Source organism: Hyperoodon ampullatus (genome assembly GCF_949752795.1).
Source record: "Hyperoodon ampullatus genome assembly, chromosome: 19".
In the NCBI taxonomy this organism is placed as follows: domain Eukaryota; kingdom Metazoa; phylum Chordata; class Mammalia; order Artiodactyla; family Ziphiidae; genus Hyperoodon; species Hyperoodon ampullatus.
The window spans coordinates 44,642,249-44,668,536 of NC_136932.1; the positions used below are offsets into that span (position 1 = coordinate 44,642,249).

Sequence of the window (26,288 nt, forward strand, 5' to 3'; positions counted from 1 at the left end):
GAAGGAAATTGGATGTTTGCCTGGTGTTGGTGAGTGGTGGAATGTCCTGCATTTTTTTTTCCTTTTGGTTGAGGAGGAAGCTCCAGACCCCTGTTTCTGTTTAAAAACTCTGCCTTCGAGCCTGACACTGGAAGACATTATCCAATTTCTTCTTTTTTTAAAAAAAAATTAATTTATTTATTTATTTTTGACTGTGTTGGGTCTTCATTTCTGTGCGAGGGCTTTCTTTAGTTGTGGCAAGTGGGGGCCACTCTTCATCGCAGTGCGCGGGCCTCTCACTGTTGCAGCCTCTCGTTGTGGAGCACAGGCTCCGGACGCACAGGCTCAGCAGCCATGGCTCACGGGCCCAGCCGCTCCGTGGCATGTGGGATCCTCCCAGACCAGGGCTCGAACCCGTGTCCCCTGCATTAGCAGGCAGATTCTCAACCACTGCGCCACCAGGGAAGCCCTATCCAATTTCTTCTTAGGAAGCCATTTTATTCTGCATCATTCCTGCTGTATCACATGGCTACTTCCCCACTGCTTGATACAGAATACGCCAGTTATGCCTGTAACAGACAGAGATCTGCCCATTGGTCCAAGGAAATATCTTCTCTAACCCCTAGCAAAGTCTAACTTCAGAATCACTGTGGATAAGAAGGGACCTCTAGTGGTCAATCTCAAAGGTCACATCACTGCGACCTTCTACCTATCCTCTGAAAGGTGTTTTGACCTGTCAACTCTGGGTTGCCAGTCTAAGAAGTGGAGGAAGGAAAATATAGGATAGTTGAGAGGAATTTTGCATTTTGATATAGGTAGGTTGTGGATGGTAAGATGGCTTCCACTGCATGGCATGTAGAAGATGTAGTGGATGTTTTTCCGTATACTTGCACTCAAAATCTATTCATCTCCTAGCATGATTGGACCCAGTGCTGTGCCAGGGAATGAAGGGATATAGGGGAAGCAGAAATGTGACTTCAGCCCAAAGTAGTAGATGTTCTGCATTTTGAAAGCAGAACGTAGTACTGTGAAAGAGTATGTTTTATTTTATTTATTTATTTTTTAAAAATTTTTTGGCTGCGTTGGGTCTCTGTTGCCGCATGCGGGCTTCCTCTAGCTGCGCCAAGCGGGGGCTGCTCTTCGTTGCAGTGCGCGGGCTTCTCACTACGGTGGCTTCTCTTGCTGCAGAGCAAGGGCTCTAGGCGCGTGGACTTCAGAAGTTGCAGCACGCAGGCTCAGCTGTTGTGGCTCGCGGGCTTAGTTGCTCCGTGGCATGTGGGCTTCCCCGACCAGGGATCAAACTCATATCCCCTGCAATGGCAGGTGGATTCTTAACCACTGCGCCAGCAGGGAAGTCCCTGAAATAGTATATTTTAATATTTTATTAAAATCTTGACTCTTGAGAAGCTAATTGAAAAAGCAGAGACGACCTCCCCAGAGAAATACCCACACGCACTCACACACGCACACGCACACGTTTTTGTCTAAAATTCAGGGATTTTATTGACACTCTAAAATTCATCCCTAGTGGTTCAAGAAGCCAAGTTAAGAAACTCTGAAGTAAGGCATTTGGAAAAGGATACAGTGTGGCAGCGAGGAATCCTGAATGGATTCTAACCCTGTGTCACTTTGAACAAGTCGCTTTACCTCTCTGAACTTCACTTCCTCACCTATTAAAAAACAGGAGGATTAGACAGAAGTAGAGTTGCCACATAAAAGACAGAACACCTGGTTAAATCTGAATTTCACATAAATAAAGGGTTTTTTAGTATAAATATATTCCAAATATTGGCTTTGTCATAAATTAACAGATAGTAGGTGCACAGGACATAGTTATACTAAAAAATTATTTGTTACTTATCTGAAATCCACATTTAATGGGTGTCTTGTATTTTTATTTGCTAAATCTGGCAATCCTAGACAGGTGGCCTTTCAGGTCTTGATTTAAGGTCTAGGATTTGGGGGGATGAAGGAATCCTAATGGAGGATGGGAAGTTAGAGGATCATTAATTACTGTTTACAAGCTGGAAATTCTGAAGTTCTATGACCAATTTTAAGCAGTTTAGTTGATACTGTGTCGGATTCTAGATGGAAAGGCACCACACTGGGTCCCTGCATTGCTCAAAGAACCACTCTGTCATTGCAAGGCTGTGACTACCAGATTTCTAATTTTTCTTTTACATTAAAACCCTCAGTTGTATTTCCAGTGACCTGGCCAGATGACCCTGATGGCCTGTGACCCTCCACCCATTTGCTGAGCTGCTGCCTCTGTCACATCAAGCTTGGTGACAGCAGATGTGAAGGCTGCAGCTCAAAGGCCTTTGGGGATGGCACTTGTCAGCAGTCAGCTGTGCTGCCCATCGGGTCTTTCCCCCTGGTTGTCTGTTTCCCTCCCTGTTCTTCATTCCCACACAGCAGGAAGTACTGTGAGGTCTGTGCACCAGCAGAGTCATTTTCCCATGGGGCAGCCCTGTGTACACATTCTCTTCCGGGGAAGAGCACCCCATTTACCTCTGAGTAGGCATCCTCCCCATCTTCCCCCCCTCCCTCCCTTCCTTTTTTCCTTCCTTCCTTCCCTCCTTCCTTCCTTTCACTACTGTTTCCTGAGTACCCACCATGCACTAGGCACTGTGCTAGGCACTTACCCTGAGCTGAGGCGCTTCTACCTTCATCACCCTCATCAATACTTAGTCCCATAGTCCATGGTTCTCAAAATGAGACCCCTGAACCACCATGTCGGTCACCTGGGAGTTTGTTAAAAATGAGATTCCTGATGAAGGAAAGGTGCCCAGAGACTCCACAGGTGCTCCTTGGGCTCACTTAAATCAGATGGCCATGGCTGCCAGTTCTTGGACCCCCTCCTCTGCCCAGAAGTACATGGGCCTGATGTGGAGCAGACTGTATCTACTCCCAGGAATTTCCACATTTGAGGCTGCCTGTCTTCTCTCCCTCTGGGCCTGAGCCACTTGTGGAGGACGTGGAGTATTGGACTCTGTTAATACTCCAACCAGCCAAACTACTTAGGCTTAATGGTTAACTACTGGGCTTAACTACTTATGGCAAAATGGTTTCCTCTCTCTGTCGGTCCTAGGAAAGAGGAATGTTCCAGGGACAATTTGTATGGTCTTGGACAAAGCACGTCACTTCTTTGACTCTCCAGAAGGGGCGCCATGATAACGTTTTTTAATCTGAAAATGCACTCTAACTGGCTCCTAATCATTGTTACCCCACTAGAATGTAAGACACTTGAAGACCAGGAGCTTTGTTTTGCTCATCTTTGTATCTCCCAGGGTACCAACCTAATGTTGTGGAGTTAAGGGAGCACCATTCATTTTATAGACATTATCCATTGTATAGTTATTAAAACAGTTCTCCACAGATGGCAGGAGAGTGACTTGAAAAGCCAAGTCTTACTAATTCATGACAAAGCTACCACCTTGGTTTGGATGGGACTGGCAACCCCATTGCTTAGAGTATTCATCACATAGCAGACACTCAATAAATATTAAATACTTTTCCTCAACATTTTATTTATGAAAATGTCAAACATACAGAAGAGTTGAAGGAATAGTACAATGAATATCTATAGACCACTACCTAGACTCTAGATTCAGTAAATGTTAACATTTTGCTGTATTTGCTTTGTGAGTGTGTTTATTTATTTTTGCTGAATCATTTGAAAGTTAGTTGCAATCACTGTGACACATAAATATTTCAGCAGGCATCTCTTAAGAATGAGGACATTCTCCTATATAACAACAATACCATTATCACACCTAAGAGTAATTAACCGTTATTTCCTAACCACCTAATACCCACTTGTAGAAGTTGATGTTGGTGCCCTACTCACATCCCCTTGGCCTGCCTAGAGGTCACCCGCAAACAATTCCCATATAGCCAATGACTTCCTGAGGGTCTGCCTGGACATTCACAGCCAGATCAAGAGAGTGCACTCTGCCTTCACAGGGCGGGCTGGAAGTGCTGGGGAGTCAACACCCCAAGAGTGCCCCTTAGCCAATGATGGAGGAAAGCTGGTAGATAGATACTCAAGCTTCCTTCCCCCGCATGAGTTGATTCTGAGGTGTGTTCCACAGAGCTTGTCAAAGGGTCCACAGCAACAGTCACCCATAGTAACCTGTTCATTAACACATCCTTTATTAGTTTTCCTTCCTTCCCTATCTCACTCCCTTACTGTGCTTCCTGAGATCACCTTTAGATAAACTACTTGCATGCAAAGTTTTATCTTCAGGTCTGCTCTGGAGGGACCCAGAACCAAGACATCAATCCTCTGCTAAGTTCATTTTAAAATGAGAGCAAGGACTTCCCTGGTGGCACAGTGGTTAAGAATCCACCTGCCAATGCAGGGGACACGGGTTCAAGCCCTGGTCTGGGAAGATACCACATGCCTGGTCTGGGAAGATACCACATGCCGTGGAGCAACTAAGCCCGTGAGCCACAACTACTGAGCCCATGTGCCACAACTACTGAAGCCCATGCGCCTAGAGCCCACGCTGCACAACCAGAGAAGCCACTGCAATGAGAAGCCCGCGCATCACAACGAAGAGTAGCCCCCGCTCGCTGCAACTAGAGAAAGCCCACGTGCAACAACGAAGACCCAACACAGCCAAAAATAAATAAATAAAATAAATAAATAAATGTAAAAATCTTTAAAATGATAGCAAAACACAGTGCCCTTAGATCCATACAGAAGCAAACTCAAAACCTGCTTAGATGGTGCTTGCAACCCAGTCAACAGGAAATGCTCTTAGTTATGATTCTTACTGGAACAATGCTATAGTGAGGCTGTGTTTATTTATTTTGCCCTGCCCAACCTCTATTAATAATAATAATAGCTACTGCTTAATAAGAGCTTACTGTGTGGCTGCTTCACATGCTTTATTTCATTTAATCCTCAAGTGACCTTGTAGAGAGGACACTATTATTATTCCCATTGTATTGATGAAGAACCTGAGGACCCTAGAAGTAAAATAACTTTATGAAGTCATACAGCTAGCAAGCAGCAGATCTCTGGTGTTCTTAACCAATGTATTAAAATGTACAGATGACCATAAATATTTTTTTATTCTATTCTTGTATGAATGGGAACAACAGTACTTGCCAGATAAAATTCATGTTGCAACAACACCATTAACATGTATTTTTAAAAATTTCTTTTATCGAAGTGTAGTTGACTTACAATGTTGTGTTAATTTCTGCTGTACAGCAGTGATTCAATTATACATATATATACATTCTTTTTCATATTCTTTTCCATTATGGTTTATCACAGGATATTGTACATAGTTCCCTGTGCTATACAGTAGGACTGTGTTTTTTATCCATTCTATATATAATTACATCTACTAACCCCAGACTCCCAGTCCATCCCTCTGCCTCTCTCCTCCCGCTTGGCAACCACAGTCTCTTCTCTGTGTCTGTGAGTTTGTTTCTGTTTTGTAGATAAGTTCATTTGTGTCATATTTTAGATTCCATATATAAGTGATATCATAAACATATGTATTTTTAACCAATTAAAAATGTTATCTTCATTATTCAACATAGTTTTGGAAGTCCTAGCTATGGCAACCAGAGAAGAAAAAGAAATAAAAGGAATATAAATTGGAAAAGAAGAAGTAAAACTGTCACTGTTTGCAGATGACATGATACTATAGATAGAGAATCCTAAAGATGCCACCAGAAAACTACTAGAGCTAATCAATGAATTTGGTAAAGTTGCAGGATACAAAATTAATGCACAGAAATCTCTTGCATTCCTATACATTAATGATGAAAAATCTGAAAAAGAAATTAAGGAAACACTCCCACTTACCTTTGCAACAAAAAATAAATAAAATACCTAGGATTAACCTACCTAGGGAGACAAAAGACCTGTATGCAGAAAACTATAAGACACTGATGAAAGAAATTAAAGATGATACCAACAGATGGAGAGATATACCATGTTCTTGGATTGGAATAATCAATACTGTGAAAATGACTATACTACTCAAAGAAATCTACAGATTCAATGCAATCCCTATCAAATTACCAATGACATTTTTTACAGAACTAGAACAAAAAATCTTAAAATTTGTATGAAGACACAAAAGACCACAAATAGCCAAAGCAGTCTTGAGGGAAAAAAAAACAGAGCTGGAGGAATCAGGCTCCCTGACTTCAGACTATACTACAAAGCTACAGTAATCGAGACAATATGGCATTGGCACAAAAACAGAAACATAGATCAATGGAACAAGATAGAAAGCCCAGAGGTAAACCCACGCACCTATGGTCAACTAATCTATGACAAAGGAGGCAAGGATATACAATGGAGAAAAGACAGTCTCTTCAATAAGTGGTGCTGGGAAAACTGGATAGCTACATGTAAAAGAATGAAATTAGGACACTCCCTAACACCATAAACTCAAAGAGGATTAGAGACCTAAATGTAAGACCAGACACTATAAAACTCTTAGAGGAAAACATAGCAAGAACACCCTTTGACATAAATCACAGCAAGATCTTTTCTGATCCACCTCCTAGAGTAATGGAAATAAAAACAAAAATAAACAAATGGGACCTAATGAAACTTAAAAGCTTTTGCACAGCAAAGAAAACCATAAACAAGATGAAAAGACAACCCTCAGAATGGGAGAAAATATTTGCAAATGAATCAACCGACAAAGGATTAATCTCCAAAATATATAAACAGCTCATGCAGCTCAATATTAAAAAAAGAAACAACCCAATCCAAAAATGGGCAGAAGACCTAAATAGACTTTTCTCCAAAGAAGACATACAGATGGCCAAGAAGCACATGAAAAGCTGCTCAACATCACTAATTATTAGAGAAATGCAAATCAAAACTACAATGAGGTATCACCTCACTCCGGTTAGAATGGGCTTCATTAGAAAATCTACAAACAACAAATGCTGGAGAGGGTGTGGAGAAAAGGGAACCCTCTTGAACTGTTGGTGGGAATGTAAACTGATACAGCCACTATGGAGAACAGTATGGAGGTTCCTTAAAAAACCTAAAATAGAATTACCATATGACCCAGCAATCCCACTACTGGGCATATATGCAGAGAAAACCACAATTCAAAAAGACACATGCACCCCAATGTTCATTACAGCACTACTTACAATAGCCAGGTCATGGAAGCAACCTAAATGCCCATCGACAGATGAATGGATAAAGATGTGGTACATATATACATACAATGGAATATTACTCAGCCATAAAAAGGAGCGAAATTGGGTCATTTGTTGAGACGTGGATGGATCTAGAAACTGTCATACAGAGTGAAGTAAGTCAGAAAGAGAAAAACAAATATCGTATATTAATGCATATATGTGGAACCTAGAAAAATGGTACAGATGAACTGGTTTGCAGGGCAGAAATTGAGACACAGATGTAGAGAACAAATGTATGGACAACAAGGGGGGAAAGCTGTGGGAGGGTGGGGATGGTGGTGTGCTGAATTGGGAGATTGGGATTGGCATGTATACACTGATGTGTATAATATTGATGACTAATAAGAACCTGCTGAATAAAAAATAAATAAATAAATAAACAAACAAATAAATAAAAATGTTATCTTCAAATTGCTAATTCTTAAAAGTGTAAAGCAAGGATTCCCAGTCAGTTGAGAGCCTCAAAGGGATAAAACTTTCCCCTGCCATGCCTGTCTTAGCACAGCTTATATACTACACTTGGGTTGCCAGTGGTAAGTATTATTTTTCCAGCATTATTTAAGTTGTGTGGACTCTTCCAGTTTTCAGCTGCTGTGAAAATCAGACTCCCCTCAGACTTGCCCTATCACAATTCTCAGGCTGTCAGATTATCAAGCACAGCCATCTAACTTGAGCATGACAACTCTCAGTGAGATGTGCTACAATTTTTGCACAAGGTCAGGCTTTCTTGGAACAATTACATCCTTGTTAGTAATACCTGGCCCCACCCAGTAACTTAAGTACACAGAGAAACTTGGATCTTAAGAAGATGCCTTTCCCAATTACTGTCTTCTCTAAGAATCCACAAAGAGAAACAGACTTTGAACCCAATGTATCTTATTTACTTGACCCTACTGTCATAAAGTGTTCAGATTCAAGTATTATAAAGATGGTAACAGGAAAAGGATTCAGGTTCCCAGACGGAGGAACAATTGGCCAAGGAAGTCAGCTTTCAGAGCTCAGTGGGTAAGTGGTAAGACTTTGTCTTGCATAGAAAGTAGAGAGTCATGAAAATTAAAAACAAGTCAAGTGAGAGAAATTCATTTTGAAAACTTGTTTTCTTAATGGGGTGGAAGATAAAGGGAGACAGCAATCATCCTCCTTAATAGGGTAGGGTGAGGTCTGCTAAGAAGCCCACACTCTCACTGTTTACTAAGCACCTACAGTGGAGAGTGCTTGAGAAAACTCTATTAATGACCAAATTCTGAAATCCTCACTGTTAACAGTGCTGTACTGGAAATCTTACTGACAAAATTTTTAAATTATAAAAGAATCAATATTATTTCTAATAGCATCTTACTGAAAGATTGATGAAGACTTGCCAGCCAGAAAGAGTGAGCCTGGCAGGAATGAAACTTGCTCCTGGCAGGACAGGCCTGGCATGGGGAGAAGCAAAGCCAGCCCCCAAAAGTCATAGGTATGTTCCAGCTCTTGAAGATTTATATTTGTGTGAAGAGGACAAAACTCCAAGTTGCTGAGGTGTTTGGAGTGGACAGGGACAGGAAGGGATTAACAGCAGTTTCTTTAAGGAAGATAATGTTTACCTAGGCAGCAGCATGGTGAAGAAGAACCTTGCTTTAGGAGTCCTGGGTTAGAATCGTCACCCTGACATTTACAGATCATGTAATTTGACATTTGGTCAAATTATATAATCTCTCAAAACCTTTAGAAATGACCTCAAGAAGCTTGTTAGGGGCTTAACTGAGATTGAAATAATGTATGTAAAGTGTTTAGCACACTGCCTGTTGCTTAGAAAACATTCCACATGTGTTTCTACTGTATTTATAGTGATACTCCTGAAAGGAAGTAATAAATACATGTTTCTCCCAGATGGAAGCAAGGAATATCTTTGGGAGAGAGATGGCAGCAGGAAAAGCACAGAAGAAGGGAGAAAAGAGGCCTTTGTTATTTATTCTTTTTAGCCCATGCTGGGTCAAGGGGGAAGAGTGTTATGAGGGGTGGAGGGAAGGGGGAAAGCAGAGATTAATGTGGTTTAAAGCCTGAGGCTGGGACTTCACTGGTGGTCCAGTGGTAAAGCATCTGCTTTACAATGCAGGGGATGCAGGTTCAGTCCTTGGTCAGGGAACTAAAATCCCACATGCCACGGGGCAACTAAGCTTGTGCGCCACAACTAGAGAGAAGCCCACGCACCACAGCAAAGATCCCGTGCGCTGCAACTAAGACCTGACACAGCCAAAAATAAATTAAATAAATAAATAATAAATAAATCTTTAAAAAAAAGACTAGAGGCCATGTTCAAATTGAGTCTTTTCTAAGGTACAAGCCATTTGAATCTATGTGATTTGGAACAGTTTCAAAAACCCTCTATTAGCAGAGAGCAACTTTATGAAAAATGTCCCAAGAGAGGCTTTCAAGACAAGAATTACTTTGTTCAGCAGAGGCTATCTGAGCAGAAAGGAAATTTCACTTTTCTTACTGTTAAAATGACATTCTATCAATGTCTCTAGGGAAGACTGGTTTCACCTTCCTCGGGGGCGCTCTGTAGCTTCCCTCTATTTTATGGCCTATTTCCTTGTGGTTTCGTGTTTTGCTGTCTTTTAAAAAAACCCTAATACGGGCTTCCCTGGTGGCGCAGTGGTTGAGAGTCCGCCTGCTGATGCAGGGAACACAGGTTCGTGCCCCAGTCCGGGAAGATCCCACATGCCGCGGAGTGGCTGGGCCCGTGAGTCATGGCCGCTGAGCCTGCGCGTCTGGAGCCTGTGCTCCTCAACGGGAGAGGCCACAACAGTGAGAGGCCCGCGTACCGCAGAAAAAAGAAAACCTAATACTAGAAGTACTTTGAACTTAGTAGTCAGAACAAGATTGTTTAATTAAAAACTAGAAATAGTACCATTATAACTGGGATGACTCATCTGGGACTTTATTTTAAATATATAATAGACAAGAGGAAGGTTCATAAGCTCAGTGTAGACCAAAGTGCAGAACCAAATGCACTCTTTTTCCCCCAGCAGATCAGACTTAAATTCATTAAACATGGCATGGAAGACCAGCAGCCTAATGCAAATGTACAGATTTCTTCTCTTAGTGATTTTATTTCTGCCACATGAGATGACAAGTAAGTTAATACTTTTGGGCTTCTTTTTAAATAAAGAAAATTTCAGATTATAAAATGATTGGGGGCTTTGGGAAAATACAAAATCCAAAATGGAATGATTACACAGTTGATATGGCTCAGAGTACAGAAGTCAGATAAAATAGTGAAAAATTAAGTGGAAAAATATTTTCATGGTTCTAATATTATAAGACAGGGTGAAATATTTTATTCTCTCCAGAGCCACAGCCAGAATTTTCCTACATTTTAATGCATTTCATTACTAATCATATCTAAAATAAACCTCTGCTCTTTATTTGAGCATACAACATACATGACAATCTTTTCTACGTTTGCTCCCCACCCCAACCTGGAAATACCTTTTTCCTTCTTGATTCAAAAAGTGATAAGCAGTCATTGTAATATAAGTTAGGAAATATATAAAAGAATAAAGAAAAGTAAAAATTCCCCCAAATCCCATCATCAAGAGATAACCACTTGGGCTTCCCTGGTGGCGCAGTGGTTGAGAGTCCACCTGCCGATGCAGGGGACGCGGGTTTGTGCCCCGGTCCGGGAGGATCCCACATGCCGCGGAGCGCTGGGCCTGCGCGTCCAGAGCCTGTGCTCTGCAACGGGAGAGGCCACAGCAGTGAGAGGCCCGCGTACCGCAAAAAAAAAAAAAAAAAAAAAAAAAGAGATAACCACTCAACGTTTTGATGTATATTCTTCCAGGTTTTAAAAAAATGCTAGGCAGCAATCACCAGTAGTTCATGCTTTTTAAAGGAAAAGTTAATGCATTTACAGAATATATTAACAAATGATATATAGGGGGCAAGTTTGTGGCAGCTAAAGTCATTTTTTAGCTTTGTTACTTGCTTCTAAATGGGGGAAGTACAAACTGAAATTTAGGGATGTTACGATGGATTTCTAAAAATCAGAGGTAGAGATTAACTGCTATATATCCTGATCATCCACCCCACAACAACAACTTTACCGCACAAACCACAGATGTTTAAACATCTTATTTTACTACACTGTCAGTAGAATAGTGAAACATCAGATATACAAAACCAAATTTGTCTATAATCCCATCATCTAATCAAAAATGTTTTCAAATTAGCTTTTGCCCACATGCATATTCAATTTTGATATATTTATAGGAATTGTTAGAGATGTACTTTACATTCTGCCTATTCACCTAATATTACGTCTTAAATATTTTTCATTTTGCTCTTTCTTTCTCCTTTGTATTTCCCCACTCCCATCCCCTTACTATGCTATTTCCAAGCACTTGAAGTAAACAATTTAGATCTGGTAACTATTTCTCCGCCATTTTCTCTATTTTTATCAATCCTAGTCAATATATAGATAGGATTTTCCCAAGACTTGTCCATACATATATATGTATACATATATATATATGTATATGTGTGTGTGTGTGTGTGTGTATAAATGGGGTAATTCCATACATATTGTTTTCTAACCCAGTGGTTCTCAAACTTCTCTGCATACTAGAATCACCTGGGAGCTTTTTTAAAACCCCAGTGCCCAGGTTACACTAATATTAATTAGTCAGAACGTCTGGGGGTGGGAGCCAGGCATCAGTACGTTTTTGAAGATCCCCAGATGATTCCAATGTGCAGCAAAATTTGGTAACCACCCTTTTTTAACCTTTTCCTTTTTTAAATTAAATCCTTTTCGATCTTTTCCTTGTAAAATCACATAGCTCAATATGACTTTTTTTTTTTTTTTCATGCTGTACGCGGGCCTCTCACCGCCGCGGCCTCTCCCGCTGCGAAGCACAGGCTCCGGACGCGCAGGCCCAGCGGCCACGGCCCACGGGCCCAGCCGCTCCGCGGCATGTGGGATCCTCCCAGACCGGGGCACGAACCCGTGTCCCCTGCATCGGCAGGCGGACTCTCAACCACTGCGCCACCAGGGAAGCCCAATATGACTATTTTTAATCACTGCAGGGCATTTCATTGTACCGATGTAATATATTTAGCCAATTCTCTAATTATGGTCATTTAGATTGTTTACTCTATCTTAATAGTTTCTTCCTGCACTCCCAGGTTCTGTTTTAACTGTGAATGGTAAAACTGAAAACTATATTCTGGACACTGAGCCTGGCCTCGAAGCATCTCTGAACTGTGCTGTTCAAAACCATACCAGAGAAGAAGAACTTCTCTGGTACCGCGAAGATGGGAGAGTGGATTTGAAATCTGGAAACAAAATCAACTCAAGCTCTGTCTGTGTCACTTCCATCAGTGAAAATGACAACGGCATCACCTTTACCTGCAAGCTGAGGAGGAATCAGTCGACGTCCATCTCAGTGGTGCTGAATGTCACTTGTGAGTGAGGGGAAAGAAACTGCTAGTTAGTTTGTGTTGCCTGTACACAGTGGTAGATGAAATCTGGGTCTGAAGAGTATGTGTATTTTAACATTTGCTTGATACTGCCCAATTGCCCTATTTATGATCCCACAACAACGCATGAGGGTGCCTGTTTCCCACACCCTCATGAGCCTGAGTATCCTCAAGCTCTAAGAATCTGCCAGCCTGACTTGAAATTTTATTTTCATTTTCTAAATCAGGAATGAGGGTGTTCACCTTTTCGTAAATGCATTACCTTTTCATGGTTCTTGTCTGCAAAATGCTTGCTCATGTCCTTTACCCATGTTTCTATTGGGTTATTTGCCTTTTTCTTATTGATTTGTGGAAGCGCTTTGTACATTAAGGAAATTAGCCTTTTGTCATTTTGAATGATAAGTATTTCGTCTACTTATTTTTGACATTTTAAAATAGTTCTTTTCTTTGCCATATTGAAATTTTAAATGTTTCTGTATTTAAAATTACCAATCTTTTCTTTCTTAAAAGTTTTTCTAGCTTTTGTGTTCTACTTAGAAAGATATTCATTGGGAATCTTTTGACATCACCTTAAACCCTCAAAGGTGAAGCTCTTTGATATTTGGGTTCCAGGTACTGGTAACCCATTGGTGGAACTATCTGAGGTTAGTTGTCCTTTGAATGAGTCTATGGAGGTGATCATGTAGGTGGTTTGGGTGGAAAACTGGTTCTACGTGAGGGGGGTGTGGATAGTGTGGTGAGGGGTGATGTGAGTAAGGGTGATAATATGGTGCGGTCTGGTTGAAAGAGCTCTGGACTTGGAACCTAGTAATAAAATGTCAAAGCCATTTGATCCCATGAGCTCAGCAAACTTTTCTGTGAAAAATTGATGCCATTGTTCCGGAGATAAAAGGGTGGGAAAAATGCCAAGGAATCCAGTGCTGGAATCTGCTGGCATCCTGCAGCTTGAGCTTCCAGAGTGAATCATTTACATGTTTCTGGACAAAGGAGCTTTGCTTTTTATTTCCTGTGAATTGATAAAATGTGATTTTTAACAAGCTATCTCTTGGCAACTTTGTTAGAATCCAAGACTAGCAGCATACCTTGGAGCTTTTGTAATCCTTATAAAATGACAGACAAGGAAACTGAGGCCCAGAATGAAGGCCCTAATTATCACATCTGGAGCTGAGAACAGAACACAAATCCCCAGGCTCCTAATCTAGTGCTCTTTCCATTGTAACCTTAAGAGAGACACAGTAGAAATGCCGATAATATGATTCAGTGGCTTAAAAAAATGATTTTCAGTTTCCCAGCCTGATTCCACATTTAATATTATCATCGTTGCACATATATAGAAAAAAAACCAATTGGCCAGTGATTCATAGTGACAATAACTGACACAAACTCATCAATCAATAAATCAAGATAAGGTCATAAAAGTGACAAGAATATCATGTACAGTCTTGAGTAAGTATTATGGATTATTGTTATAAATGGCAGACCAAGAACTCAATGGAAACTTGATAATACACTATTTGAGGAGGGTGTGCAGAAACTTCTTTTATACGTTGTTGCTGAAAGTATAAATTGAGACCACCTCTTTTGCAATATCTATCAAAATTTAAAGCGCACCTACCCTATGACCCAGCGTTTCTGCTTTGAGATGTTAACCTTAGAGAAATACATGCACATATGCATAAAGAGACATATACAAGGATTTTTTTGACTTTTCCTTTTAGATTTTATTTAAATATTTGCTGAACATCTGGTCACATTTTTCTCCTTGCTTTTGCTTTTAGTCTTTAGATTATAGCCACTACACAGGGTTCTGTCCTGAGCCCATTCTTTTTTTTTTTAAAGGATGTTTATTGAAGCACTGTTTAGCATTTTAAAATGAAAATAACCTGATGCCCGTCAAAATAAAATAATTAAAGAGTCAGATATTATACTATAGCACTCTAAAAGCAATGAGCTGGAATTCTGTGGTTCAACATGAATATATCTCAAAGCGTGCAATTGTTGAGAGAGTGAAGTCTTTTCTGTAAACACTTCTCACCCTCCTAGAACAATACAGTATGTTTCCTATGGGAATATCATATGTATTTTAAAAATACTATTAAAAAAAAAAGATCTGCAAGTATTTACATCAAACTCATAGCACGGGGTGTCTCTGGGGAGTCAGGAAGTGACCAGGATGGAGTCAAGGAGGACCTTAACTTTATCTGAAATGTACTAATACTTTTATTTTATTTATTTATTTATTTATTTATTTTTTGCGGTACGCGGGCCTCTCACTGTTGTGGCCTCTCCCGCTGCGGAGCACAGGCTCAGGGGCCATGGCTCACGAGCCCAGCCGCTCCACGGCATGTGGGATCTTCCTGAACCGGGGCTCGAACCCGTGTCCCCTGCATCGGCAGGCTGACTCTCAACCACTGCACCACCAGGGAAGCCCTGTACTAATACTTTTAAAAGGGAATGCTCATGTAGAGCCGATATGCTTAAAAATTAATTTTAAATAGTTAAATAAAAAGGAACAACTATCTGAATACCATACAACATTCTTGTTGGACATGGATACAGAATTCAAACACATTCCGAAGAGCAATAAAATGTCATTCTTCTGAGAGAGCTATTAATAGCACAGCCTACTCAGGGTCTAATTATTCAGTGTGCAGATTATACAAGCTCCTTTTTTCCCTCCTTCTCTGCGTCTACCTCTTTACTCCTGCCCACTTTTCATGCATTTTATTACTCTTCTGTACCTTGGCCAAAAAAATTCAAGGAGCATGGAGAAGAGGGGAGAGTCAGTTCAGCCATTTCTCCCCCTAGATGTTGGAAAGCCCTGGTGGTAGTAAGGGTTGGAATCATTTGGTGAAGATAAATGTGTTTGACAATCTATGGGTCTACAGATGTCCTTATCATGAAGGGAATAAGAAGTTGCTCACACAGAAGGTTGAGAGGGACTCAAGGTTATGCTCATCTTCCATGGATGCCAGAGTTGCCACGATTGGAGTGCCTTCTGATAGAAGGACATTATTTCTAGAAGATCATTGAGGAAATGCAAATATGCATTGGTAAATCTCTGGCCAGGGCAAGTATGGTTATTGTTCCATGTGTTACAAATTGTCTACTTAATACAGATTCATTATTATATACATTTGTTTCATGGTTTGTCTTCCCCACCACATTAAAAGTGCTATTAAGGGCTTCCTTGGTGGCGCAGTGGTTGAGAGTCCGCCTGCCGATGCAGGGGACGCGGGCTCGTGCCCCAGTCCAGGAAGATCCCATGTGCCGCGAAGCGGCTAGGCCCATGAGCCACGGTCGCTGAGCCTGCACGTCCGGAGCCTGTGCTCCGCAACGGGAGAGGCCACAACAGTGAGAGGCCCGCGTACTGCAAAAAAAAAAAAAAAAAAAAAGTGCTATTAAGTTTGAAAATGGATGTAGGTTATTTACCATTGTACCCCTGGTTCCTAACCCAGTGCTTGCCAAACAATAGGTACTCAATAAATTTTTGTCAAATAAATGAATGACTACATGAGATAGACTGAAGGGACATCTTGAACACGGGCAATAAACTACTGCTTATCTGCTAATTAAACTTAAATGCTTGCGTCTTGCAGTTCCTCCTCTCCTAAGTGGAAAGGACTTCCAAACAGCTGAGGAAGGCAGTGATGTGAAGTTGGTTTGCAATGTGAAATCCAACCCCCAGGCTCAAATGATGTGGTACAAAAACAGTGGCTTCTTGAATTTAGAGAAAAACCATCACCAAATCCAACAGACAAGTGAGTATCTTCAACTGTCAATCACCAAAGTCAAGAAATCTGACAACGGAACCTACAGCTGTATTGCAAATTCACTTATGGAAATGAAGACCAAGGACTTTCACCTTATTGTCAAAGGTAACTCTCTTGTTTATTTACTGAAATATAGTTGATTTATCATATTATGTTAGTTTCAGGTGTACAGCATAGTGATTTAATATTTTTATAGATTATACTCCCTTTCACATTATTACAAAACAATGGCTATATTTCCCTGTGTTGTACAATATACCCTTGTTGCTTATACACAGAGTTTGTATCTCATAATCCTATACCCCTATCTTGCCCCTCCCTCCTTCCCTCTCCTCACTGGTATCCACTAGTTTGTTTTCTATATCTGTGAGTCTGTTTCTGTTTTGTTTTATACATTCATTTATTTTTTTTCCACATATAAGTGATAACATACAGTATTTGTCTTTCTCTGTCAAATCGACAGAGAGCGTAATACTTTTGAGGTCCATCCACAAAGGTAACTTTTTTAAAGTAATATCTAGCATAGTACAAAACTCAGAGAGATGCTCAGTAAATATTTTTTGTGACAACTAATGATGATGACAATTATGATTAGTAGCTAGGATTTTCTTTGGAGAATTATCTCGATCCAAGGAATTCTAGTTGTTTCTTTTAGGGGAATTATTCCCATTCCATATAGGATACTGCTTTTTGAGCAAAGGTCCTTTTCTAGAATCAAGTAGTAGAAGACAGTTCTGGTTGGCTTTTATGGAGGAGTATTTCCATGAATTTTCTTAGGCAACAAGGTTTGTAGGAACTGGACTTTTTTTTTTTTTAATTTGGCTGTGTTGGGTCTTCATGGCTGCGCGCGGGCTTTCTCTAGTTGCGGCGAGTGGGGGCTACTCTTTGTTGCGGTGCGTGGGCTTCTCATTGCGGTGGCTTCTCTTGTTGCGGAGCACAGGCCCTAGGAGCGCAGGCTTCGGTAGTTGTGGCATGCGGACTCAGTAGTTGTGGCTTGCAGGTTCTAGAGCGCAAACTCGGTAGTTGTGGTGCACAGGCTTAGTTGTTCCGCAGCATGTGGGATCTTCCCGGACAAGGGCTGGAACCCATGTTCCCTGCATGGGCAGGCAGATTCTTAACCACTGCGCCACCAGGGAAATCCGAAACTGGACTTTTGAGTTAACAGCTTAGTGACAAACGGAAGAGAAGTCATAAACACATAGAGGAAAAATATACTGACTAGATAAGAAAATAGATCTATAAAATCACTCCTAACTCTGAAATTGTAACCTATAGGCTAATCAGAAAAGGGAGTTGGGGAGAATGGGGGAAACAGCTTCTTTCTCTTGGCTTCATGCTTCTTCTACCCAGGTTTATGATCTCTGCAATAACAAGGAACAAAAGAAGCTCCAAGTGTCTTTCCCTCCTCTTATTTTTCACTCATATAGAAAGAGGAAGGCGAGATACCTGGAGTGGCAGATGCAGATAATGCTCACGCACACATTTCCTGGTCTGGGGCCAGGATGCTAGTAGCAGCCAAACAAGCTGAGGCTCCTATATCTTGTTAGAACATCAGTCACTTTGTCATTTGCCTCTCTGTGCCACTCATTGCCTTTCTTGCCAGTCCTCAGGAAGCCAGTTGAACCCCAGCCAGAAGCGTTGGACATGTGACCATAGGGCTTCTTATTACTGTACCAGTAGAGTGGCTGGTGGGTAGAAGGGGCTGCCAGTTGAATGCCCATCACTGTGATTACTGGTGCGTTCAGTAATTTCTCCTGCAGAACAGTGACAGTATGCCCAGGGGCTACTTGCTTTAAAAACCAAACCCACAGGGGCTTCCCTGGTGGCGCAGTGGTTGAGAGTCCGCCTGCCGATGCAGGGGACATGGGTTCGTGCCCTGGTCTGGGAAGATCCCACATGCCGCGGAGCGACTGGGCCCGTGAGCCATGGCCACTGAGCCTGCACGTCCGGAGCCTGTGCTCCGCAATGGGAGAGGCCACAACAGTGAGAGGCCCGCGTACTGCAAAAAAAAAAAAAAAAAAAAACCAAACCCACAAACTCTTGGTTAAGAAGGAATCATAATTTCTCTATGTCACATTAAACATACAGCTTGTGTGGCAAGCAGGATGCCAGCTTGGCAAATTAGCTTTCAGGTGGGCAGAATCCTGTTTTGGGTTGAGCTCCTCTAAACCAACTGGTTTTTCTTATTTCTTCCTGCGTTATTACTTGCCTGGCTATTGGCTGCCTTAGGAGCATAAGCACTCCGATGCTGGTGCTCAGGCTAAATGCCAGGTTTGCCATGAGCTCTCCCAGCTTCACGGCTCAGTGGGGTAGTTTCTAAATGAGGCCGTGCAAAGTGAGAAATGACATCACGGATCTTTTCTTGAGCACAAGATTTTAGCCACGTGTTGAGATTATTTTACCATAATGAATATGGGCTGGGATGGGTTGGGGGGAAATACCACATCTGTTATAAATAAGAGAGTATAGGGAAGAGATGCAGTTACACTTTCCAAACTCACTTTCAACAGAAACTTGGAATCCATAGTGAGCCAGTGGGTCAGGCAGTTTATTTCAGTTTGTTTATGGGGTGAAAGCTGTCACGTGTGGCTTCATTTTATTCAGCTTGGTAAAAATATTCTGATCTGTGACTGAGTTCTGAGTTTTTCCCCCAACTGTACCACCTTTGCCTCTCCTTCATTTTGACATCTTTCCTTGGCACTGTAAGTTCATGGGGTCCCCAGTAAGATGCCCTTTGGTGTGTCCCAGGGCTGGCTATTACAGAGTCAGGGTTTACAAGAAGTCCCAGGGACTTCCCTGGTGGTCCAGTGGCTAAGACTTTGTGCTGCCAATGCAGGGGGCCCGGGTTCAAACCCTGGTTAGGGAACTAGATCCCACATGCCGCAACTAAAGATCCCACATGCCGCAACTAAGACCCAGTGCAGCCAAATAAATAAATATTAAAAAAAAAAAAAAAAAAGAAATCCCACTGAGCAGAGCTTCTCCAGAGGTTTGGTGTCACCCACATCCTCATGAGAATAATTTTTAGCAACAGCCACGAGAGAGCAAAAGTAAAGGATGCTTAATCTACTCCCTAAAATTATCCTGAGCCGGATACATAATGGAGAAGACAACAGTTAAAAGGTAAATAGTGTCTCATACAATTGTGGAGGGATAAACCCCATTTCATAATCTTGAGGCATATAGGGCTTGGGCTTTGATATTAGATTAATCAAAAGTCTTCTCTTCCCCTTCTCTCTTCCTTTCACCCTTCATATACTATCTCATAACACTTTGTCCTTTATAATACTATCTCAATCTGCAGTAGTTTTTTTTTTTAATGTCAGTCTCTCCCACTAGAATATGAGCTCCTCAGAGACAGGAGCCTTTCATGCCTGTCCTATTTTTTCAGGGCTAAGAACAGCACCCAACACACAGTAGTCATTTAGCAAAAATCTATTGATTTCATTTACTCTACAAACTCAATTATACAATAAATAGCACACTCTTTATTTCCTATAAATTCCAAAAATTTTATCTTAGCCATGACTGGAGCCCCTTTCCCTCCTAGGGTGGCATCAGAATCCAGGAGCTTAGAGTCATTTAAATACCTTTGTTGACCTTAGCACTCTTACTTTTGTAAGTTTCACCCCATATCAAATATATTAACATGAAGTATTAAGTATACTTTTTTGCTGTAAAAATTTGAAAGGGTATTTAAAACTTGCATACATTTTGAATTTTTCTATAAATAAGTTATTAATTTGGTTCTTATGTTTTAAATGTTATTATTATTATTTAACAGTTGGGTGATAGTTGACACAAAATTACATTTTATAGATGCTTAAACATTTATGAATTTTGATTAACTTTGCTACTTTATTTTCATATTTTGGAGCCAACACTTTTCTTTCCGGTCTCAAATATTTTCATAGGCTCTTGGAAAGCTTACAAGCACAGGGACTGCACCTGTAGTACAAAATGGCTCTGAGCTTACCTGGTGTTCACAAAACAAGGGAATGGGCTTTCACTTCTAGGTGGCTGGTGTCTTCCTAGCCCAAGTTAGAAGTAGACTCTCTGTTCTTCCATATCATTTAGAGAAAGATGAAAATCTTTGCCAAGATTGGGAAGGCTGATGCTTAGAGTTCTACTTTCCTAGGGGGCACTATGCAACCACCCTGTATAATGTCTTGTCACCTACTTGGAGCACAATCACAGCACAGCTACAAGGATCCCACTGTTCCTCTCTCCTTAGTCCAGCAGCTCCCTCACCTTTTCTCTTCTTCCTCTTAAAACCTTCCTCCCTCTCTTTCTCCCTCCAGGATACCTCCCAACATCTTTCGGGCTTTCAAATGGTAGGAAAAAGCATTGATTTCAGCTTACTTCTGCTTTCTGCATGGCAAAAATTATGGATCAAGCACAAAATGATCTGACTTTGGGGAGTTATTCATATTACAATAAATTATCCTTCCAAAAAGGAATGGATTCAAAGCCTGTCTCTGCTAGTTACTAGTTCTGTGACTTTGACAAGTAAACTCAAAGCCCCTGGTTCCTCGCCTATAAAAAAAAATGATAATAATATTCTTCGAGGTTGTTTGGAGAATTTAATTAAGAGGAAAAGTGTTAAGTTCAAGGCACTGTGGCTGGGACATACTAGAAGTACATAAATTAGAAGCATATAAATGTGAATTTTCTTGTTTCCTGTGTTTGCACTTCCAACAGATAAAGCTTCATCTGTACCAATAGAACCCATTATTGCTGCATGTATTGTGGTCTTTCTGACCTTGTTATTTGGACTGATTGCCAGAAGAAAAAGAATAATGAAGGTATCTAAGTATTCTAAGCTAAAAAGTCATCTAAATAAAGGCAGAGGGCTTCCCTGGTGGCGCAGTGGTTGAGAGTCCGCCTGTCGATGCAGGGGATACGGATTCGTGCCCCGGTCCGGGAAGATCCCACATGCCGCGGTGCGGCTGGACCCGTGAGCCATGGCCGCTGAGCCTGCGCGTCCAGAGCCTGTGCTCGCAATGGGAGAGGCCACAACAGTGAGAGGCCCGCGTATCGCAAAAAAATAAAAAAATAAAAAAAAAATAAAGGCAGAGAACTGGCTATATAAGTGACTATAGAATTAGGAACCATACTTGAACGATCTGGTCTCTCTACCATGAGATCTAAAATGGAAGTTGCTCAAGGGGAATAAGATTGTACATCTATTATGAGTACAGCTTTACGAAGAATAGAGTAGAAGAATAGACGTGCATATGGACAAGACCTGAATGAAAATAGCTGTGGTGTTAGAAGTAGGTGCTGATTTTTCTTCCTTTTAAATTTCTCTTTATTGTTGCTATGGTTCCTTTGGTACAATAAATAAATAAATAAATAAATAAATATATAGGCACATCTGCTCTGGATTCAGAGATCTGTGGGGAAAAGATGGCACTTACTGCTCACCTCTTGAGTACAGCCACATGCCCTGGCTGTGGTGGGCTGGAGTTTGAATTGTTGAATGGTTAACCTTGTTGGTTAGCATGATGCAGAGGACCTGCATGCATAGGTTAATGCTATGCATTTGACTCCACCAGTTAATCCAGTGCCAAAGGCAGGCAAATGTGGCAGAAAGCCTCTAAGGAAAGGCCAGTGTGGAATTACATTTTCTTAGGTTAAATAAAAATGATTAATGTGGTCAAAGAAATAAGACCTCGACCAGTGCAGAGGTGGCTGTATTCCCAGCCACCTCTGTATTGGTATGTATTTTTCTACATAGACGGTTAACAGACATTTGGGTTTCCTGTCCCTTGAGCCACCTTGATGCATTCAAAATGTTTATTCATGGGCCTTAGCAAAACAGGCAAATTCATTGCCCTTGTCATGTTTGCTTTTAGCTCTGCATAAAGGATAAAGATCTTCAAAGCAGAACAGCTCTGTAAGTACTCTGGGCTGGGGTCAACGATTTTCCATAAGCAGATGGGTAGCAGTCAGTGGTGTGCATCATAAAGCCCATCCTGGGCAAACTCCTCCTGAGATGTAAGGTGCTAGAAGGTGAAGTGGTTCAGAGGAGAATGGAGGGTGGAGGAGAATCTGCCTCCACTTTAGAGGAAGACAGGTGAGGCTAGGTTGGAACGTTGCTTAGAAATGACAACACCTTTGGTCTTGAGCCTACTCTTTCTTTAAGCAATTTCAGGCTAATTCTTGTGCAACTGCCTTTTATTGCCACACAATGTAAATGTCTGAGAGAGCTTACCCTGGGGGAAGCCACTACTGCATTCTCCTTCACAGCCAGGTCAGAAGCCACATTCCTCATCCTAAATTCTGCCTTCTCTTTGGAGCTTCCTTTAGACCGTTGGCTCCAGCATACCTGAAGTGGGCAGTGGCTAAAAAGAACAGAGGCATTCTTTCCAAGAGTATGAATTTTGTTTTGATTTTTTTTCTTAGTGTTATGATCACCATTATAATTAATTTCTTGATTCATTTCAGATGAAAAAGCCAAGATGACATCTAATACAGCAAGAGTTTTGCATCAGGACCTCCTTGATTTATGTAGTCCCATCTGTATTTATTGCTATTACTAAGTTCATTCCTGTCAAATTGTCAGAGGTTATGAAGAAGTGTTTCATTAAGCACTTAGCAGTAGTTATTATGACTAATTTAATATACTTGCAAGAACACTTTCAGGAAGAAAGCTGTAAAGATTGAAAGATAAGATTTTTAAAGTCTTCTCCTTGAAGGATATGTTAATTAATTGAAATTTGTCCTGAAAAGATTGGTAACCATTTACATTTAGTGTGTATTCTTCTAGGTAGGAGATTAACAGACATTTGGGTTTCACTAATCAGTATACTACCAAAAAAAAACTGGGGGATGGGGGCAACATAGAGGGATCAATTTCTAAAGCTGCCAAGGAAACACATAAGTAATATCAATTATATCTACCTTCACTGTCATTTCAAAACAGAAATGTTCTAGGACTAAAAAAGGAAGGGTATAATCTCAGAATATAAAGTATTCCTTTAAATGGAAAAAATTCAGTATTATAAAAAACAACATATGTCCTTATTTTTCTCATCTTATCGTGGTTGACAGTCACAAACTTTGTGAGCTTTGTGTGGTGATGAAGATGAAAACGGCAGGGGACAGGGGATAGCATGTTTGTTTCCTAGTATCCTTTGTTCTTTTTGCATAACCGTTTGCACAGATCCAGCGATATTATGAATCAGCCTGTACTCTTCTCATATACCTTAATTTAAAATTGCAGCTCTCTTATTATTTATTGCTGACATTCCCCACTTCCATTCTTTCTTCATTTTTTTCCCTGTAAGAGTCTCTGCTTCAGTTTCCCACACAGCTGGGGTGGGTTATGGGGAGAGGCAGCCTTGGCCAGAAGCACCCTTGATTGTCTCTGCTGTGATCTCACTCTATCTTAGAAAAAAAATTTTTTGTCTAATGTTGCAGGAGCTAAATGTGCCACCGTGAAAGAGAAGGAGAGAGAGCTGCTATCAGACAGGTGGTTAAAATCCCTTTATTGCCTTAGAAGCAAAGAGAAGAAATGAGCAGAATGTATTAAACCTTAACAGTCTTTTGTTTCTAAGAAGAACAGACACATCCTCCTGTTAGGCTCCTCTTTGCTTCCTTGGAAACGTCAGCATGAAATGGAGAGAGAGACCATTAAAAAACTGTGGTTCACAGATTTCTCTGTCTTCTTGGAGGCCCTAGTAGGTTTTGTGGGGAAGCCTTCAGATCATGTCCCTCATTCAGGATTTCTCAGATTAGAATTTGGAAGCCCTGTGAAAATGCTGTAAAGATAAGGTAGGAGGATTGTGAAAATCTGAAAGGTTAGACAATTAAGTAGAACCCTGGAAATGAGAAATTAAAAAACGGTGGGTTGGGATAGTTTAAAGTGGAAGAGGAAACAGAAAAACTTAACATATTTAATTGGACTTGGAATCAGGAGATCTGAGTTCCAGTCTTGGCTGTGGTACCTTGGGCAAGCGCTTTTCCCTCTCTTGGGCCTTTGGAAAATAAGGAGGTTGGATTAAGAGGAGAATTAAGATTCATTTTTCATTTTAGCTTGAAAATTCTGTGATCCTAAAAAGATTCCCACATAGTTTAGTTAAATGTCTAAAGGAGTTGGCAAGAAAGACTGAAAATGTAATACCTTTGCCCCGCCTAGCACTTATGAATCACCTTTGTTCTAGAACATATAAATATCCTTGAGAATTACAGGTCATCAGGAAAGAGTTTCTTCACCCTTGTTAAATACAATGACCTTGGACATTAGCACAGAGAAGGAACCTTAACTAGTTTTAACAGAGCACAGCAATATTATAAATAGTCATTGCCTCTCATTTTGCCTTACAGTTTTGAAACAGAGTCTGTACTAAAACTATGTCTATTATTTAAAATTAGAAGTTAGCCTAGAGCCTGTCTTAGAAAGATGTGAAATTCCAGGATTCAAAAGAAACCCCATATGTAAATCAACTATACTTCAATTAAAAAAATAATAAAATTTTAAAAATAGGGGTGTTCCCTGGTGGCGCAGTGGTTGAGAGTCCGCCTGCCGATGCAGGGGACGCAGGTTCGTGCCCCGGTCCGGGAAGATCCCACATGCCGCGGAGCGGCTGGACCCATGAGCCGTGGCTGCAGGGCCTGTGCGTTTGGAGCCTATGCTCCACAACGGGAGAGGCCACAGCAGTGAGAGGCCCGCGTACCGCCAAAAAAATAAAAAAAATAAAAAAGAAACCCCATAACCTTTCCCCAGTGTTTTCTCTACCTACTGTGAGGTACGTGGAATTCCAACATTCCCTCATCTGGTTTTGACCCTTTGGACTACAAATACCAGTGGAGAAGTGACAGAAAAATCCAGTTGCTCCCTTCTCAACCTTTTTATCAATAAGGACAACTTTCATAATTATTATTTTTCTCCTTCTTGGGCCCCATATTTTGAAAGAACAGGTCTATCAAACAAATTTTATTTATTAAATAAGAGTCATCTGTTTTCCCAATCTAAAAAACATTTATCAATGATCCCTACTTGTCAGTCTAAGCTTCTTTTATGACAAGACAATTACCCACTTGATGTAATTCCATTTAAAATAAAATAAATCTCGTACTATAGTTAACCTGTGCAGTTTTTTAGGGGTTAACAATATAATCATTGCAATTAGGCTTTTTGAATCATTGAAAATAGCTTACAACTATTACCAAATAGTTCACCAACTTTACGCCTGTCATCACCATGATCATGACTACTTTCCTGAACCTATTAGCCAGGGGTCATAAAGTCATATTCTTACAGGGGTCAAGCAGATCAATGAGTGAAGCAGGCTAGATGTACAACAATAGGGAGTGGTGGGGACTGTGGCAAATAGCACATCTATGTCTAAAAGGGGGCTAATTTTTACCACTGGGGACAGGTCTTCCGATTCTGTAAGAGAAGTCAGAAATCTGGATTTTTATGTGTAGTTCTCCTAATTTAAAAAAACTTTAAAAAAATCTTGTATATCTAGGAGTAGAAGAGTCTTCTCACCCCAATATGTGTCATTCTCTGTTAGGTAAGTTAAAACCTGGTGTTGACTTGGGCTTTCATTGTTTCATGGAGATTTTTGTGAAACAGCTCTTGTAATTTTCACTCATAGTCTACTATTCCCCAAAGCTCAAGCATGATCACGATGAACCAAATCAGAGGTTCTGCAGAACCAAATCAGAGGCTCTGCAGAAATACCTCAGAGATATTGCGGATATATTGCAATAAAGCAAACATCTAAAAAAAGTGGGTAACAAATTTTTTTGGTTTCCCGGTGCATATAAAAGTTAGGTTTACACTTCACTGTAGTCTATTAAATGTGCAGTAGCATTATGTCTAAAAACAATGTAAATACCTTAATTTAAATATAGTTTATTGCCGGGACT

General features: G+C 40.7%; 1 protein-coding gene across 1 annotated transcript; it reads left to right on the forward strand.

The window, feature by feature from the left end:
• Positions 1–10,209: 10,209 nt before the first annotated feature.
• On the forward strand, positions 10,210–22,309 carry TMIGD1 (transmembrane and immunoglobulin domain containing 1; the record flags this gene model as incomplete). The annotated part of the gene is made up of 5 exons (XM_079726280.1): positions 10,210–10,291; positions 12,340–12,618; positions 16,233–16,511; positions 21,108–21,211; positions 22,265–22,309. 5 exons carry the CDS (start codon positions 10,210–10,212, stop codon positions 22,307–22,309), a joined length of 789 nt encoding a protein of 262 aa, XP_079582406.1.
• Between the last annotated feature and the right edge of the window lie 3,979 nt (positions 22,310–26,288).